This window comes from Haliotis asinina, chromosome 3, assembly GCF_037392515.1.
Source record: "Haliotis asinina isolate JCU_RB_2024 chromosome 3, JCU_Hal_asi_v2, whole genome shotgun sequence".
Classification (NCBI taxonomy): Eukaryota; Metazoa; Mollusca; class Gastropoda; order Lepetellida; family Haliotidae; genus Haliotis; species Haliotis asinina.
The window spans coordinates 21,900,366-21,919,974 of NC_090282.1; the positions used below are offsets into that span (position 1 = coordinate 21,900,366).

The window sequence follows — 19,609 nt, forward strand, 5'->3', positions numbered from 1 at the left end:
TAAACCCTAGCCATATTGTTAGTGTCACATCTCCTTAACCCTAAACCCTAGCCATATTGTTAGTGTCACATCTCCTTAGCCCTATACACTAGCCTTATTGTTAGTGTCACATCTCCCTAACCTTAAACGCTAGCCATATTGTTAGTGTCACATCTCCTTAACCCTAAACCCTAGCCATATTGTTAGTGTCACATCTCCCTAAACCTAAACCCTAACCATATTGTTAGTGTCACATCTCCTTAACCTTAGACCGTAACCTAACAATAACCTTATTCTAACCTGAACCTGAACCCGAACCCGAACCCGAACCCGAACCCGAACCAAAAGTACACTGCTTTCCAAGATGGCAGAAGGTACCAGGTATAGTGTAGTCTTACCGAAATATAGCAGGGCTATGGTATGATGTGTGTCACAGACCTATGGCAGATAATTATGTCAGGTGTTGTTAACAGGTAATAACAGGAATGATGGTCCTATTAAAAATGACAGAAATAGTTGAAAAAGGGAAAACCATTCGTCTCGTCAATCAAGATGCTTGGAGAACATCTTGTGATGCATGTCCTTCATCATAAAGGTCCCTGACAACTAAGATCTTGAACTACAACAACAGAGAAAGAAGTATTTTCATTTTTGATTCTGACTGAATCGAATCTGGAATTTTCTTCTTGTGCCTCATTTTCTTCGTCAGTGGAAATCATCTTACCAATTCAGACTCAATCAATTGAGTCTAACTCATGTTAATCTACGACTGTAATTAACTGAAGGGAACCACTAATTAAATTCAATTTAGCTAAAGTTGGTTGTACACAGTACAAGACAGCAACGGACCGGGACCATAGATACAATTTATTTCTATAGCTTTATTACTAGTGTGTTTGTTTTAAATATAGTTTGCTTCAATAGATGAAATGTGAAACTGTCTATATGTGTTGATGCATTCAGTCTTAACACCTTAGATGTTCCATATTGTGAAGTTAAGATATATTGGGACAAGAGAACAACTTCTGTTCATGTTCATTGCGTTTGCATCTATTTTGCACACTATCTGCTAGTCCTATTTTTTCTGTATCAAAGGTATTGGTTTGCCATCATTGATGAACAATTTTGAACTGAGAAAGTCCATAGATAGTCACTAGATTGACTGTCCTAGACATCATTTAGAGAATGTGGTCACCTTTCTGTGACATTGCTGACTGCAAGTAGCAGTGCTTTTGTTGAATAATTAGTTCTCTGATCTGCTTCCAGTGGTCATTAGTTTACACATAAACTGTGATTGTTGTGTAAGACTTAAAAGTAGAGGGTTTCAGCAACCCATGCTTCCCATAAGAGGCCACTATGCTTATCGTAAGAGGCGACTAACGGGATCGGGTGGTCAGGGTCACTGACTTGGTTGACACAACCTTGCCATATAGCTGGAATATTTCTGAGAGCAGCGTAAAACTCGCTCAAAGTTGAGGTTTGAGAATCATCTGACATTGTCTTCATGTATATCCTTGTGGCTAGGACCAATTTGGCACCTAGTTCTGGCTAACTATACATCCCTGTTGCCGAAACATTTCATTCTGTTTTCAGGAGATCGGCAACCTGAAGAGATTGACACAGCTGGATGTCTCTGAGAACCAGCTGGATTTTCTGCCGGAGGAGATCGGGGGGCTTCACAATTTGACAGACCTCTCTTTGTCACAGAACAACCTAGAATACCTTCCTGATGGAATAGGTAGGCTGTTTGTACCTTGATGAAGTAAATCATTGCTCAGAATATCGGTAGTGCTTAATCTTGTCTCAGCTTGTCTTAGTAAACAGTCAGTTGTAAACCACACAATTGTTACCCTAAATTCTGTGGCTTACGCAGAGAAAAACCATTTCCAGTTTTGTTCCTGTCCTGCAAAGTTATACATGTCAAGTTTATGATTGTGTCAAAAATAATTTTCATATGAAACACCAACTCATTCAAAGGGATCTTTGAAGCATGACAAAAACATTGTAAATGGCATTGAAGTTTTCTTATTACGTCCCTGTAGAAGAGGCAGTCTGTTGACACCTGAAGTATGTTGTGTTGCAGGATTCTTGAAGAGATTAGCGATCTTGAAAGTTGATCAGAACCGGCTGATTGCCCTGACTCCACACATAGGAAGGTTGGTAGATCCTACTAGGAAAATAGCTGGATATTATCATGAAACTTCTATGCCTCTTGAGAAACCCTGGGGTGATTTCTTTACATGGGTACAGTGTGCGTGTGAAGCTCATGATGTGTCTTCTTTGAGTGGCAATTTAGATGCTGGGACGTACGAAATGCACAATCTTTATGGATAACAACTTCTGTATTATGGGAGTCCTTTCCTGACAACGGTACAAGAATCTGTAACGAAATGTCGGACTCTTAATAAAAGTTGATATCCATAAAGTTTGTTAATTCTGCGTCCTCTGCTGTGATCATGTTATTGCAGGAAGCAGCACAAACTCGATGCTTGCTGTAGATGAAGCATATCATTACCTGTTACAAGAAAATACTATGTTTCTGCCAAATTTGAAAAGTTCCATTTTCCAACATGGACTCGAACATGGTAATATGATTTGTTGTGATTTGAGATCAGATTTAATAACAAGGCGTAACCTTATAGTGCAATGCTATTAAAAATAAAAATGTCTCAAATCTCAAAACGTTTTCTCCATATTTTTCAGCTGTGAAAATTTACAAGAACTAATTTTAACAGAGAACTTATTATCAGTAAGTATTATGTATGAATGATGAACAGATAGAGGACCCAGCTACAGTCATGCTGTGATAGGTGCTACAGAGACCAGTGCAGACTTAGTCCTAAGTTTGCCTGGAGACTACTGACAGTAAAATTCAGTCCATTCAGGACACTGCATCCTATGAGCTTTTCAAGTCATCATGTTTTCAATGTTCATCATGGGCACACAACAAAAACACAGCCCCAGGAAGTTGATGTTATCTTTACACCATGGGATTCCTGTAATTTCTTTCGTCTGCTATTTAATGATACATATCAGTCGTTCTTCAGACGAAGCTGGTATTTAGGACTGCTAGTTTTGTCCTCTCGCCCTGTTCACCAACTAGCAGGAGGAACTTGATGAACCCGTCTGGCCTGTTATGGGATAGCCCATATAAACCTGAAGTGTGCTTCTTACTGTATATTAGGTCATCTTTTGTTGTCCCAGAATAACCACATTTGAGGTTTTTGCTTTGTAAGTAACTTCTTCCCAAGTTTTACTTTTTGTAATTGTCTTTTCTATATGAACATCAACATTCAATTGTTTTTTTAATGTTCGAAATCGATTGAAAAATATTGTTCCAGATTAAGTTTAAAGTGCAAATGTTCTCCCAAGCAAGATTTGAACTACAACTCTCAGAGATGTGTAGGCATTATCTATTTATAGTTACTGCCATTGAGTTGTGTAGCTTGATTAAATGATCATTGATGGTATATATGTTAGAGAAAACACTTTTCCTCAGTTATGGCAGACGTCGGGGCCTGGGTTCTCTGCCCCTCAAGTTTCCCTCCCCATTCGGATCATCTGGACATCTGGATCATGCTAACAAAAAAAACATGGATGTAATGCATAGATTTTCATTGACAGGTCATGCTCCTTGAATGAAAGGTTTATTATAAGTAGAATGTATTTATATTTTAAGTCATTGACTTCTGAACAAATTGCCACAATTTTTAGATTGCATTTTGATTGTGACTTTTCTAAACAGAATCAAGTGTTCTGAAACAAATATGTGTATGTTCTTTGTTTTCAGGATTTGCCAGTTACAATAGGAAAGTTAAAAAATCTGTCTAATTTGAATGTAGATAGAAACAGACTTACAGAAATTCCAATAGAGGTAAGACACATTTGTTTTGTATCTTACCCAAATTGAATAGCTGTTTTGTCTTCTATTGTTACTGAATACTATCACTCCAGGTCTTTCTGCAGATCAAGTTATGCACAATGTCCTACTTCAGTAGGCTTGATTCAATCAAATAATTTCACATCAGAAAATGTGAACTAAATTTGCTTTGATTTTGAATATTTATGAAGATCTGATATTGAGACTTAATGATTATGGTAATTTTTACTGAAGAAAAATAATGTATCCATAATAATTAGAGTTTCGGAACCAGAGCTGTTCCCCATTAACATATGGATTGGATGCTACTGCTCCTTGACTTGCCTAATTACATGTCAGATGTGTACTCCAGTCTTCAAGCATTTGCTTGTAACCCCAAAGACCCGGGTGTAATTCCCCTCATGGGTACAGTGTGTGAAGCCTATTTCTGGTGTCCCCTGCTGTGATATTGCAGGAATATTGCTAGAAGCAGTAAAGCCCAACTCACTCACCTTAGTCTTCAGAATATCACTGAGTGCAACATTAATAAAAGCAAATTATGACCATGATATATTTATTTGACAGGCTTTGTATGTTTTGTGATTCACATTAACTATTTTGTGTAGTTTTCACATTAACTACGCCTGTCTTTTCACTGCAGTGTCACAAGCAAATAGGCAAAATGATTTTTGAGGTTTCTGACCTGTGTTATGCATGTGTTCTACAGCTGGGGAAATGCACCAAACTGGGGGTCCTGTCTTTGCGAGACAACAAGCTGCTCAGGTTACCGCAAGAGTTGGGCAATCTGGTGAAAGTACATGTGTTAGATGTCTCAGGGAACAGGTGAGCTACAGCAGAACATATACACATATATACGGAACAAATATGACCAAAGCTAGTTTCAAAATATACTGCTCACAAGAAGCTAAACAAGACAGGAATGTTTCATGTGACCAGGCAGCTGTGGGGCAGCTTAGTGGTCAAAGCGTTCACTCTTCATGCCAAAGACCTGGGTTTGATTCCCCACATGGGTACAGTGTGTGAAGCCTAATTCTGGTGTCCCTCTGCCATGATATTGCTGGAATATTGCTAAAACGGCGTAGAAGCCAACTCTCTCACCTTATGTGACCAGTTAATCTGTCATGGCTGACGTTATATACAACACACTGTGACCCATGAAGGTCCCGGGGTAGAATAAGACCTTCAGCAACCCATGCTTGCCATGAAAGGCAACTATGCTTGTCGTAAGAGGCGATTAACGGGATTGGGTGGTCAGGCTTGCTGACTTGGTTGGCACATGTCTTAGTTCTTATTTGCGCAGATCAATGCTCATGTTGTTGATCACTGGATTATCTGGTCCAGACTTGATTATTTACAGACATTCATAAATGTCTACATTATTTTTGAGCATCATGAAATGAGAAGACAGGTGTGAACTAAAAGTTCCAGCCTTTTTTGTGGTCATTGGTTTGCCTACACCTCTGTGAAGAGGGGTTGTGGGGTAGCCTAGTGGTTAGAGCGTTATCATAAGGCCTAGGTCTGATAACCTACCTGGGCACAATATGTGAAGCCCTAATCTTGTCTCCTGCTGTGATATTGCTGGAATATTGCTAAAAGCAGCAAAACACCAACTATCTGACTCTCCACGGTGAAGCACATAAGGCTATCAGTGTTGTACAGTGTTGTGTTAGAGTTCCACATCTTGCTCCAGGTTGGAGTACCTGCCAATCACAGTGATGAACCTCAACCTGAAGGCCTTGTGGTTGTCCGAGAACCAGGCCCAGCCCATGCTGAAGTTCCAGACCGATTTCGATGAGCGAACAGGACAGAAAGTGCTCACCTGTTTCTTGCTCCCTCAACAAGGCTTCCACACAGAGAGCATGGGTGAGTGGGCCATCTCCGGTCATATTCTACACCCCCTGAATCGGAGAGGCTGGTCAAAATGGCATTTCTGTGTTAAATCCAAATTCGCTGATGATGTCAGGCGTCACTACAGTGACATATTTCAGAGAATGTTACAACCCTATGTACGAGTGTTGGGAATTGGTTGACATGTCACAACATACTTTAAAGTGTTGTCTAATATATCATGAACATAAACTTCTGAAGTCTCCAAGGTGTATTCAGTCATGACTTTTCAGTAAGCGAAGTGAGTATTCTAGAAATGAATGTTTTCAGGCCCTGACAGCTTCTAAGATATGTTTCATCGTCAAGTGTTTCCAACGCTATAACAGTAGTTCAGTTATGAGAAAAAGCAGTTAATTGCCTGGTCATTTGGTTACTACAACCAATCTTTGGTTACTACAACCAATTGTTGGTTACTACAATCAATTGGAACACCACAACTATGTACCATGATTCAGAATATGACAACAAGCAGTCCTGGCCCCAATTTCTCGAAACAAACTTAAGTTTTCACTCAAATTTCAAACAGAGTTTGACAATTTGAAACTGCTTTATTTGTAACTCAAATGCAAATTTTTAAATACATAATGCCCAAACACCTTAAGCAATATATTCACAAAAGTCAAACTTTCTACTATTTTGAGGTTAGTATCAATTTCAGAAAATTCAGGGAAATGTATTTTCTCAAATTTGAATAAAAACTCAAACTTAAGTCAAAACTCAGACTTAAGTTTGTTTCGAGAAATTGGGGCCTGATTCATAAGTGACTCAAACAGATGTCAGTATGTCAAATTTGACCTAAGAACTATCAACATTCTTATATGTGGCATTAATGAGTATTTTCACTACAGAAGGTTTGGTGCAGTTCCCCAAATGAGTACACATTCTAAAGCCTTATCTCCCTTCTTGATAAAGACAACATTTCAGAATTTTTCATGTGAATCAAGGAAATCAACTGTAGCACTGTGCTTGTGTTCTGTACAGAAAACCTACTGCGGGGTAGTACGACAGATGGTGACAGTCGACTCAGTTGGACGGACAGTACACAACGAAATCCTCGCGAGAGTATTATCAGGTTTGCCGAACACGAGAGAGAATCTGATGAAGACTCAGAGGTATCTATGGCACTTCATGGATCTTGAATGAATGAATTATGGTTATAATGACATTTCAGATATTTTACAAAAAATGTACTAAACACCCGTGGAGTCCTGAGTTTGAATTGGTCTTTACCAACCAGTGCCTGTCATAATAGGCGATAAACCTGATCGAGTGTTCAGGCTTGCTGACTTGGTTTACACATGTTATATCCAAATTGTTTAGATCAGTGCTCATGCTGTTGATCACTGGATTGTGCAGTGTTGATTACTTACAGATTGCCACCATATAGCTGGATTATTTCTGGGATAGCAATGTACAATAAACAAGAAAAACTTGAAGAAATAACTTCAGTCTAAAATTGTTTTGGCACAGCTTTTGATGAATAGAGTTAGTATTGTGACAGTAAAGCCTGACTTTGACATCAGTCATTAGATCTTTGGTATACCTCAAGCTGTAAGCTCTTGTTTTTTCTGAAATTTTCAAATTTCCACATCTGCTGTAACTCACAGTATCTGTAACAAGTAATTATTTTCAAGTGTTCTTACTCCATGCATCTTATGCATCCGTTTTCTATGAGGTCCATGTGGTTTATATTGATCTTATATTCTTCAGTTATCAGTTATCTGTTGCATGTATCTGTGTTTGAACCTCACTCTTGTTATTGTTTGATAACAAGTTGTATGGAATCATTTCGGAAACTTTTGCATCTCCTCTCGCATTACTGGCCTAAGTGCTGTTAAATCAACTTCATTACTATCTCCTTGAAGCCAAGGAGATTATTGTTGTGATTATTATTATTGACATTTTGATGTAAAATAAAATCACAATTTGAAAATATGTTTCATGGGACCTACTCCACACAAGGAAGGGGTGTAGGGGTGGGCTAGCCAAATGGTTAAAGTATTCACTCGTTGTGCTGAAGGGTCGGGTTCGATTCCCCACATGGGTACAATGTGTGAAGCCCATTTCTGTTGTTCCCCACTGTGATATTGCTGGAATATTGCTAAAAGTCGAGTAAAAGCTTACTTACTCACACACTCCACACAAAGCTACTGTTCTGTCCTATTTGTTTTGACTTAATTGTAGCAAAATCTTAAAAATGTCACTTTCACTGACACAAGATATATTAAGCCATAGGTGAAAGAAATGCTAAGTATGCAACATTACTGACACATAATTTGACGCTTATCAATTAAGTGGACATTCTTTTGAAAAGACAACCCAAGTGGTCTTCCTCTCCATGTTTTTCGTTACTACCTTCAGTGTATGCTTTTTGTCTATGTCTGTTGGTTTGTTTGCCTGTCTTGCCCGTGTCTGAATATCTGCCTGTCTGTGCATGACATATTTGCTTCCACTTACTCCAACAGACCACGTTTGTACGTCATGACACTCCACATCCTAAAGAACTGAAAGCTCGGCATGCAAAGTTCGTCAAACAGAACAAAGGCATCGACGGTCACGTCATTCCGCACAATGAAAAATCCGCAGAGGTGAGATTGTTGACACTATGCTGCAGTTTATGTACTATTTTGCTTCCTTATGAACAGCATCCATTATCTTTTGTAATTCATGTTCTTATTTCAAACAAATTCTATGATTTCTTATCCTCTTCAGGACCTACATTGGTAAAACATATTTTTTTGCATTTTGTTGAAAGATCTTTCATGTATATCTTCTGCATGTCAGATTTGATGGCAAGATTTATTCTTGTTTGGTTTCCCTTACTCCATTCTGGTGTTCTCTTGTAGTCTCTTGTATCAAATGTTTCACAAAATTTTCTGAATCGTCAGTTTTGTTTCACATTAAGTTTGAGTCAATAAAATTGATAAAAAAAGAAACATGAACAAGAAAATTAACTGATCTGGCCTGAAATTTAAACTACAATTTCCCATTTTTTTAGAAGTTGCATACTTCATGTTTGTTGCTGTGAACATTAAACTAGGCACTTGTAAGTCCAGGCATGTTCAGTGTGCGAATTAGTTTCCAAATTTTGCTAGCCACTCAGGCTAGCTATGCCTGAAGCTTCTAGCCCACAAAATATTTCACTAGCCTGAAATTTGAAAGTAAGCAAACATGAGAAGAAGATCTTGCTTGATTTAAAAGGGTATTGTTCCATAACAAGTTGAGTCCTGGGTGATATATTTACAAAATGTCCCTATGAAACTATGCTAGTCGGCCTTGTCACTGTGGATATCTACTCTTCTGGTTGGATTTTTATTGACCAGTGGCTACACTGGACATGTGTTTATATTCTTCATAGGCATTACTAGAATGTACTGCAGGATTGCGCGCGCGCGCGCACGCACGCACGCACGCACACACACACACAGAGTTAGATTCGGCCTCCAGCTTAGTAGGTGATCAAACAGTTTGGGTGGAAATGCTTTTTTTATTTCATGTCAGACAACACGAATCAATGCTCACAGTTTCAATCACTGGATTGTTTGGTCCAGACTTCATTCTGTTTGTTATGTAATAATGATAGTGACAACATGACATGTGTAGCATTTGGAAACAGATTTGGAATGTCAATAATAGGTAAGTATATTCCATTGAAGTGCTCCCATTCTCGATACTGTCATTTTAAGCTCACTAATCAGTTACTTGGGCACGGTAACTACTGCAAATAGATGGTAACAGGGTTAAGGGTGATATACACTCTCTGGACCTGATCTGCTTGATGATAGTGTTAGCTCACACAGAAATTCCTGAATTCTACTTGCCCTGGATTAATAGTGTACATAGTGAAACCTGCCTTCAATGCAGTCCATTCTACCCTACTGTTCGACAATCTATGTATTCATCGGGAGATATTTATGTAATGTATTCCAGGATAAGACATTCATGCCTCAGAGAGACAATGATCCACGCTGGACAGAAGATGACCATTCATCCGTAGATGACAAACCTGATAGGAAAGTTGCCATGCTGATTGAGCCACCACAGATCATCAAAGGTAACAGCAGTTTCAAGCAAGGGATCATGTTTTCGTATTGTTACGTTTCATTGAGCACTGCCTGTTTCAAAGGTATCAACAGTTATTCAAGGATCATTTTCACATTGACTGACAGAAAGTTGTCACAGAACTTTGTTTACTGGACTAGAAGTTGGTATGGTATAGGGACAGTAAGGGTATCTCAGTGGTTAACATGTTCAGTTGTCACGCTGAAAACCTGGGTTAGATTCACTACATGGGTACAATGTGTGAAATCCATTACTGGTGTCCCTCACCATGATATTTGCTGTGATATTTTTAAAAGTAACTTAAATTATTCTCCCTCACCACTGATCACTCACTCACCTGCCCACTTGTATAATTTTGGTCCTAGCTGGATCCTTAAGACTGATGCTTGAGGGTGTCATTACATAGGCATAAATGCATGCATAATCAAACAAAAGAAGAATATATACAATCTTGGGTTATGTATGTATGCTTGATAATGTAGGCGGTATATTTATGTGTGTCTTAGAATTAATTGATATGGTTATGGGAGACATTATTGGATGATGTCTGTGGCAGCTCCAGAGCTGGAAGGACCTCCACCCCCTCAGGTGGAGTCAGAATCATCAACAGAAGAAGATGAGCTGCCGAAGGAAACACAGCCTCTCCTGAAGAGTGTGACAATTGCACCAGTTACTGTTATGCAAGACGACCGGGCCATGGATACGTCACATGAGAGTGGGGAGCTGAGGGAACGCAAAGCTGATGACTCTGACGAAGATGCTGATGGGACAAAGAGCGAGGATGAATATAGTGATAATGTGAGTCAGAAATACCTTGACAGTACAGACCCAGTGTACTGTCTCACAAAGTGACCTTGGTGCTAAGTCTTTGGTCTGTTTCCTGAAAGTGGTTAAGGTGCCAATGTAACTGTAACTACCATTCTTCATTTATGAGAATTTGCCTCAGAATTCCACTGATTTGTTTGTGTTGAGGTCATTTTTATCCCCCCGGCATGTAATATATAGTCGAAGCTCTGTCTGTCTGTCCCTCTGTCTGTAATCATTTTGTTTCCGCAGCATAACTCAGAAACCATTCAATATTTTTAGACCCTTTCGTATTTACGGGTTTTTGTGATTTATTATTTTCTCAGTTTCCTGGGAAACATTTCGGACTTACTTGCAAAATATGGGGATGGGCTTCGTTTCCAGAGCAGAACTCAAAAACTGTTCAATATTTTTTCTGCAAAACTTGGTAGATATATCAGAACCTATAGTGATGACTTTTGCTATTTACAGGTTTTTGTGATTTATTATTTTTTCGGGTTCCATGGAAACATTTCGGACTTAGTCTCAAAATGGAAGGATGGGCTTAGTTTCTAAGAAGACATTAAGTAACTGTCATATGATTTGTCCTTTCAAATATGTGGGGGCCGGGGGGATATGTCATCTTCTGATGACTCTTGTTATTAATTGTTTAGACCTGCGGCCCCTAAAGAACCCGGATCAGTTTCTTTTTACGCTTCCAGCCATATTCCTTCAAGACTGTCTTTACTGTCACTTTGTAGAACCAGGTCATATTTGAGTAGTTAAATTCTGTGGCGATCTTTGGGGTTAAAATCACTATGCAATCACCTGTGTTGGTTTTACTCAGTGGTTTGGTTAATTGTACATCCAGGCTCCATTATTTAAAGGGCACTGTCATATAGCTGAAAACATGTTGTCTTTGAGGTCTTGTCAACAAATAAACATACAAATGTGTATTTATAGAAGATGATAGATTATGTGAACAAAAATAAAGTTGGAGGAAATGACACTGATCATCCTGCAAATGGAATAAGGATTATGTAACAACATCACTATATTCAAATATTAAAAATCATTATACACAAGTAATATTTACCTTTTTCATCTGTCATCTTCTAAGGAATACCTGTCAAATAGTGGATGATTTTAGGTGTTAATATTGCTGCAGGACTCGGAAGACATGCGTGAGAGAAAGGTGGGTTTTGCTGACGACATAGAAGAACAGCCAGAGAAGGACCATCGACTTCGTCGCCGTGACACGCCCCACTACCTCAAGAACAAGCGTATCAATCTGAACAGTAGTAAGGAAGATGCTGAGCAGAAAGTGAGGGAGATACTTGCTCAAGCTGCTGCTCAGAAGGATAAAGCAGCAGTAGATTCTGAACTGGCGGTGAGTAGAACATCCAAATAGAAGAGAGGGTGTATAATGGTAATAAATGACAGAGAGACTTGCTTATCGATAGTCAACTATCATGATTCTGTGCTGTTGAAAGGGAAGGGAACATGATGGCATGGCTCAGAGTTCCATGACTTCAGGGGATCAGTTAAATCTCAGTCTTACCTACATGAGTTTACAGCTTGTTAGCTTGTAAGGTTTCCCCTCTCATTACCATCCCATCTTACTGGGTACTCACCTATGTGAGATTATGTTTTTCTAACCATTGTATATTTTGACCAGTCATTTCCATAACTCATAAGGGCTTTGGTATCCCAATGGTTAATACGTTTGCTCATCACACTAAAGACCCAGACTGTATTTACCACATTGATATAATGAGGTCAAGACCATTTCTAGTGTTACCAGCTGAGCTTTTGCTTGAATATTGCTTTTAAAAATGCATGAAATTATGCTCACTCATTGCTTGTGAATGATGACACTGTATCAACATCAGGTTATAACTTTTGATCTTGGAAAGAAGTTTGATGAGCATATGAAGCCAAGTACTTATTAAAATATGTGCAGAGATGTTTCCATCTCTTGGGACACCTTTAGTTCCTAGTGTGAATGTCTTGTGACCTATGTTATGGCAGCCCCCAGAAGACGAGACAATGGCCTTGACAACTCAACACGTCCCAGTCAAGGTGGAGGAAGAGGTCGTGGCTATAACCATACATCGCGAACCCGGGCAAGGGTTAGGAGTCAGCATTGCAGGGGGAAAGGGCTCAACTCCATATAAGGGAGATGATGAGGTGTGTATTCGGTATCAATGTGCATAATAAGATTTGATGATAGATATTTGACTGGTGAATCAGATAAGGACAGACGCTATGGATGATAGATGAACAACTTTTTTTATTCAGGTGATGCAACATTTCGATACAGTTTCTTGTATCATATTCTAGCAAGTATTTCTTTCACCCAAATGAAGAAGATGTTCATCATGAAAGTTTGTCCTTGTGTGATAAGTACTTGGTGGGAATGTGATTTCTGGGTAGGCTGTGTTTAGAATCTTGTCCAAGGTTGACTTTTTGTTTGCTTTCTTTTGCACATCATTGTAGTGTAACTGACTCTCAAAGCAAATGTGTTGTGGATGTAGCTAAAGTGGGCATCAGCAGAAGTTAACAGGTCTTACACAGGACTGTTGTTAATGCCAGATTTATCATCCTGTTCTTTCAGAGTATATTTATTTCAAGAGTTTCGGAGGAAGGGCCTGCAGGGAAGGCTGGCATATTGAAAGGAGATAAACTTATATCAGTGAGTATATGTCTTGATGGTATGGTCACAGTGGCAGGCAAAGCTGCATCAAAGTGGATCTGATGAAGTGGGGTTTTTTTTTACTTAATTTCAGGAAAGAACTTTCTTCAAGTCTAGATGAGCATGAAATAAAAAATCTGATTCCATGAAGTTCAAATTTTATCCAGGGTGAACATAATATATGATTGATTGTTTTTACTTAGGATACTGCAAAAATTTATGACAGTATGGAAGTAAAAATGTTTTGTTCATTGAATTAGAACAGAAAACTGTTGTATTCAGTTTCAATCAAAATAGATTTAGAATCTGAAAAATTGATCTACAGATACTGATGAATAATGTCCCTGGTTGTATGTACCTTGTAAGGTGGTATGTGAATATCTGTTACCTTTCCATCAAATTAGACTGTGTGGTAGAATGAAAGTTGTCTCCCTTTGTCTAGGTTAATGGTCAGGACCTCAAGGATGCAGACCACTATGATGCTGTGAATGTCTTGAAGAGCAGTGGGAACGACATCATCATGGTTGTAGGGAGGGAAAGGCTTGTGCCCAACACAGTTCCTGATGTAAGCATTAGTATATCATTGTGTTTCGTATTTAGATCAAATACAAAGGGTGTAAGATGCCTAACATATTCTGAAAATCTTGTCCAGTTTCAGTTCTTTGAATATAGAGCTCTACTGAATATTATGGATATTTATGCACTGTATGTGGAAAGTTTGAAAGCTTTGTGGATATCCTACTTCCCCATGGGGATTCCTAGATGGAATTGTTCCACAGCAACATATGGGAGTCGAAGGCAGCAACTACATAGATCCAGTTGTCTCATTCAGTGATTCACATGATTGCTTTGATAGCATCACAATATCAGTCAGGGCATTGTTTTTTGGCCGCAATGATTTATAGCAGAAATATTGCTGAGTGCTGCATTGAACAAAGAAAACCACACAAGCATGCACACATAAGTATTGTCTACTTGTGAGGAATTCAGGTCATCACTTTGTGATAGGATTAATGTTTTTGCCCTTTTTGAATTTTATGGTTAACTAAGATTTAAACTCTTCCTGTGCCAGGTGTGTGATGGAGAGGAGCACACCCACACCAGCGTGGCCACCGTGTCATTCAGTCCTGAGCCGGAGATGGAGGTCTATGGGGAGGTAATATTGAATTTATTTGGAAGTCAGAAAAGACTATTCCATGCTGAATCAGCTTTATTGTTTTAGTTCTTGTTTTTGCAATCACTTTATTGGTAATATATATAATTCCAGACTGAAGTAATGTAAGCCTGTTGACTCATGAAAAGTCAGCGAAGACTTACTGTAATACGGTGAAATACTTCAAAATTATAGGTCCTGTCATGACATTACGACCCATCATGATTACATGTTACATCCCCTGCTGTTTTTGTCATGTCGTTCAATCACAAGTTTCCTTCATGCTCAACATAGTTCATTGCACCAGAAGAAATTTTTAACTTTCCAATGTTATTGATGTTTTTACATGAGTATGAAAATTGTTGTTAGTTTATAACAAAGTGTCATGATGGGTTTCCCCTGCTAAGACGTAAACCAGAAATACCAGGTGTCCAATGCGGAATTTCATTTCTGTGAAATCTTTCCTTTTCCATTCCATCATGACAAACCCGAACATGAATTTCTGTCTCTTACAAGCCTTCATCTCCATTCCAGACGATTAGTACCACTCTGTATCGGGATGCTGGGGGTCTTGGCTTCAGTATAGCTGGTGGGCGTGGCTCCGTGCCCTACAAGGGCAATGATTCAGTGAGTGACAAGCCCATTATCTCCTTATTTATTTGAGCTGCTTGTAGCAACTTTATTTCTGAAGCAAGTAGTGGCATTTTTATTTTAGGATTTGAAACTGTGTTTTTGTGTCACAAGCCAGTTTTAACTTGCTTTTGCTCATGTGGGTAAATCTTTGATGTAACTGATGTTTGCCAGAGGGTTTTATAGACATAATTATTTCAACTTATTGATATTGCAGATTAATCTACAGGTCAAGATATAACACATATCATGCTATGTGTCATGATATGCTCATGATATATGCGTGAAATACATCATAATATCAAAATAATAAATATAAAAATAATAATAAAATAATATAAAATAATATCCAAAAGGACAGTTTGATGGATATATCTTACAAATGTATCATTTACAACTGATTTTTGTTCTGTCAAATATGTTTATGGTTGTCACAGCTGAAGTGATGCAATGCCAAGGTGGAGTTATTAGAGTGTAAGGGCTTCAGGAAAAGTGTGATGAAGGCATTGATGCCACTCATGTATTTTTAGCAATGCGCAATGTGCTTTGGGGGAGACATCTTGGATACCTCTGCTTGGCTTAGCGTGCATTACACACCGCAGACATATTAATGTCTTCTCTGTCAACCTGTTTTAATTGATGGAATTCAGGTTTAGAATTTGCCTACAGTCACACAAGTATTTTTCCCCTTATGGGAATCTAGTAACAAATTGGCCCACAACAACCTATGATGGTTGGTAGAGCTGAATGAATTGTGTGGTCATGTTTGGTGACTTGATTGTTACAACCTAGATACTTGTTCACAAAATCAGTCACTGGTCAAGACTGGATTATTTATACATAACCTTCATATAGCTGAAATATTGCTTGAGAGCTGGTAACACAATAAACTCTGGTTTAAGTACAGCCACCGAAAGTAAGCTGACTGTGGAGTAGGCTCTTGTTGACTTTCCTAATCAAGGGGGTGGTGGGGTAGCCTAGTGGTGAAAGTTTTCGCTCGTTACGCCAAAGACCGGGGTTCAATTCCCCTCATGGGTACTTTGTGTGAAGCCCATTCTAGTGTCCTCAACCTTGATGTTGCTGGAATATTGTTAAAAGTGGCATAACCCACACTCGCTCGCCACATCATGGGGATGGATGATGTAGTAAGTAAACATGTCAAATTCTCTCCACGCCATGATTGTTGCTATGGTTACCATGACAGGCTCTGCAACGTGTTCTCCAAGAATCTTCCCGAACAGACAAATTGGATTTACTTTTCGTGAGCTGACAAAACCCCCAGTCCTTGTGACAGTGTGAACTGTAGTATTGTCGCCATCAGATCCTCTAGTCAACAGCAGTTTGTCGTCTTTGTCATTGAGTCAGCCCATTGTCTACAGTCTCTTCATTTCATGGGTTCTGTTTGCTTTTAGTATGTTCTTTGCCCATGCTTGGCTTTCAAGGTGGTTATGTCTTTCACACTGGACATTTCTGAAATATCTACACTGTCATGGAAAACAAACTGATGAAACAAACTGTACATGTGAAACGAACAGAACACACACATTACCCTAATGATATAATTACTGGATAAACAAATATTTGCATGCTTCATAAACACATCGTATTTAAGATTCCTAACATCAGCTGAGGAGATGTTGATAACTTTAGTAGTCTTCCCATGAGGCAGCAGCATAGCAGGGAAACATTGTAACCAATTCGGTCTGATCAGTCATGATAAACTTGACTGTTTTAGAAACAGCAAACACTGTTCCCGTACTTGCAGACTAATCAGGTCAGTTCCTTCTTCACATACCATTTTGGAAGCTGGTACATTGAAGTGGAACAAGTTTTTATGGATTGACTGTTTCTTTATTGCAGTAGATGTGATGTTTCGGAGTAGACGCTAACACCTTTATCACCAAAATGCAGAATCTGTTACAGTAGAGAAGTTGTCAAAGCATAAAATCGGTTCTTCTTCTTCTTAATTTTAATGATAAGATAACTACCATATATTAACGGTATATCATATTTTTGCAAATGCTGAACAGTTTTTGGGCCACGTTCCATGGCACGAACCTGTAATGTCTATTGGCACTTTTCTAGTTTGGTTGTTGTCTGTTTACCAAAAGTCGTGAACAAACTGAAGGAAGCATGGGAAAAGTGATATCTGCAATTCCTCTGCGTTTTGTATATTAAGGTTCAACCCTGGCCTTTCATCTGTTACGGAAATCTTCGAGATTCAGTCCAGTTGTTTTTGTCCTAGGTAATGGCATATGTTTAAGTACACCACAAACAGTCCTAGATGATTGTAAGTAGGTCTGACTCAACCTGTCCCATCCTTCAGTCTCTCACTCACTCCTTCACTCACTCACTTCCTCTCGCTGGCTTCAGTCAGTACAAAGGTCACCTGACATTTTTCGTTTCAGCAAATCTATTCCCTGCTGGAGGTGGGTACAGGCTGCGTGCGGCCAGCATGGCTCCCTAGACACCCTTGTGTAGAACCAACACAGGCATTAACACTTCCAGTGTTTCACAACAACAGCATGAGAAACTAGAATATCCCTAGATTTAGGAACATGAAATATGTGACTATAACTTTTAAACCACATTTAGGAACAAACTGGTTGCAGTTTAATCGTCACCGTATCAAAGTGGTGTAGCTTTGTTAAATTGGGTATTTAAATGTTGCAGGTCTCGAGGAATTGGTGATTATATATGATGTTCCATATCACACTCATTTCAGCTTTTATGGTTAACCAGTGGAAATCCTACTGTAAATATCAATGTACTAAGGTGAATTATGCTACTCAAATTCAAAACATCAAATGTTTTCCTGACTACAGTTTTACTGTAGACTTTGAAGGAATCTGGTGTTGTTGCACTTCTGTTTTTTAACTACAGACAAGTGCTTTAATTGTAAAACTGATAGTTCTGATATCAGCAGTAGATAATCTGCCTATGGGTGTTCTGTTTGTATTGTAGTTATTACTGAATTAATCCCTTTGTAACCTTCATTGGTTGAAGGAGACTAGTTCCATGCTTGGTATGACTTTTGGGCCAGTCTGTGACTGAATACTGAAACTAGAGTGTTGATGTCTCAAGTAGAGCGGCCCCTCATACCCGTGTGTTTTTAAAATAGCAAGTTGATAGACGCATGTTGATGTTTCCCATCTCATCTAATTGTTGTGATCAGTTTGGTTTACATTGGACTAATCCAAGATTTTATCCTTTTTCAATCAAAATAGCTTAATCAGCATTTTGGTTTTGGAAACAGTATTACCAATGAGCATTTATTTTGTTGATGTGAGATTTGATTCCTCATGTATCATTAACAGGAATAACTGTGTCATACTTTTTCTATCTTTAGGTTTAGAAATGTTGCATTTCTGACAGCACCTTTTCTGTGTGGAAGGGTGGATGCTGTGTCTAGTTTTTGTTCTGACTCTTGATTCTATTACTGATTCTGAGTAACCTTGACCTTGTGCATGGTGTGCTCTGCATTCCAGCATGTCACTGATTCCTCACTCTTCCACTCTTCTGTCTTTGCTTGTCATGACCTTTCAGTGATAGAATTACTGTTTGGTTTTGTGCCTTGAAAATGCAGCTCATTTTGGAGAAGATTTTGCAGTTAGTTGCTGACAGTGTTTGAAGTTTGAGAACTTCCTTTTCAACACCGATGCAAGTTTGCATTTCAGTAGTGTTTTGTTGAGTTTGATTTTCCAGTTTTGCCTGTTGTAGGGCAAGTGTCAGAGTTACCACCAGTTTGGTAGCCTATCTTGGCTTTATGAAGACGCAACAAGCATGTCATGTACACTGTAAAAGTTATAAAATAAAAGTCTCCTCTAGTACGTCATCCTATTTGTAATTTTAGCAGAAAACACAATTCCAGGATTCCATCATTGTTGAATATGAATGCAAGCAATGGATACAATAATCCTTACTCTACTTTATCCTATGATCTTCTTGGTTAGATTTCATGTGTACAGAGACTTTTTATCACAAGCTCTATGTCTGTGCTTTTAGTGTTACCTGCATGTGACCTAATATGTGAATGCTGGTATCTAACAATGAGAGTTTTCTCAACAGGCTATCTACATATCAAGGATAGTGGAAGGTGGAACAGCACATAATGATGGCAAGCTACAAGTTGGGGATCGCATTATGTCGGTAAGTGTGAAATAGCAGGGATGCTCTAAATGTAAGTGACCCATGAAGGTCCCGGGGTAGAATAGGCCTTCAGCAACCCATGCTTGCCATAAAAGGCGACTGAGCTTGTCGTAAGAGGCGACTAACGGGATCGGGTGGTCAGGCTCGCTGACTTGGTTGACACATGTCATCGGTTCCCAATTGCGCAGATTGATGCTCATGTTGTTGATCACTGGATTGTCTGGTCCAGACTCGATTATTTACAGACCGCCGCCATATAGCTGTAATATTGCTGAGTGCAGCATAAAACTAAACTCACTCACTCACTCACTCTAAATGTAAGTTGTAGGGCTGTGACTGTGCATCAAACTATCGATGGTTTGAAATTGTTCGATCTCCAGAAGCATATTAA

At 38.9% G+C, this 19,609-nt stretch overlaps 1 protein-coding gene across 16 annotated transcripts in view; it reads left to right on the forward strand.

Moving 5' to 3' along the window:
* LOC137277665 (protein scribble homolog) overlaps positions 1–19,609 on the forward strand; it is a 112,834-nt gene that overhangs the window by 42,107 nt on the left and 51,118 nt on the right. For 13 of the 16 annotated variants that reach the window (XR_010956625.1, XR_010956626.1, XM_067809530.1 and 10 more), the window contains exons 7-24: positions 1,573–1,717; positions 2,063–2,135; positions 2,683–2,728; positions 3,770–3,853; positions 4,566–4,681; positions 5,550–5,722; positions 6,728–6,858; positions 8,212–8,334; positions 9,677–9,800; positions 10,365–10,606; positions 11,760–11,981; positions 12,623–12,781; positions 13,209–13,286; positions 13,729–13,851; positions 14,359–14,442; positions 14,974–15,066; positions 17,478–17,498; positions 19,138–19,218. Coding sequence is in view for 14 of the 16 variants with exons in the window: in XM_067809530.1 (XP_067665631.1) it covers positions 1,573–1,717; positions 2,063–2,135; positions 2,683–2,728; positions 3,770–3,853; positions 4,566–4,681; positions 5,550–5,722; positions 6,728–6,858; positions 8,212–8,334; positions 9,677–9,800; positions 10,365–10,606; positions 11,760–11,981; positions 12,623–12,781; positions 13,209–13,286; positions 13,729–13,851; positions 14,359–14,442; positions 14,974–15,066; positions 17,478–17,498; positions 19,138–19,218 (2,118 nt within the window). In the remaining 2 variants the exon portion in view is untranslated. The remainder of the gene's footprint in view (positions 1–1,572; positions 1,718–2,062; positions 2,136–2,682; positions 2,729–3,769; positions 3,854–4,565; positions 4,682–5,549; positions 5,723–6,727; positions 6,859–8,211; positions 8,335–9,676; positions 9,801–10,364; positions 10,607–11,759; positions 11,982–12,622; positions 12,782–13,208; positions 13,287–13,728; positions 13,852–14,358; positions 14,443–14,973; positions 15,067–17,477; positions 17,499–19,137; positions 19,219–19,609) is intronic. The other 3 variants (XM_067809519.1, XM_067809529.1, XM_067809523.1) reach the window with 2 other exon arrangements.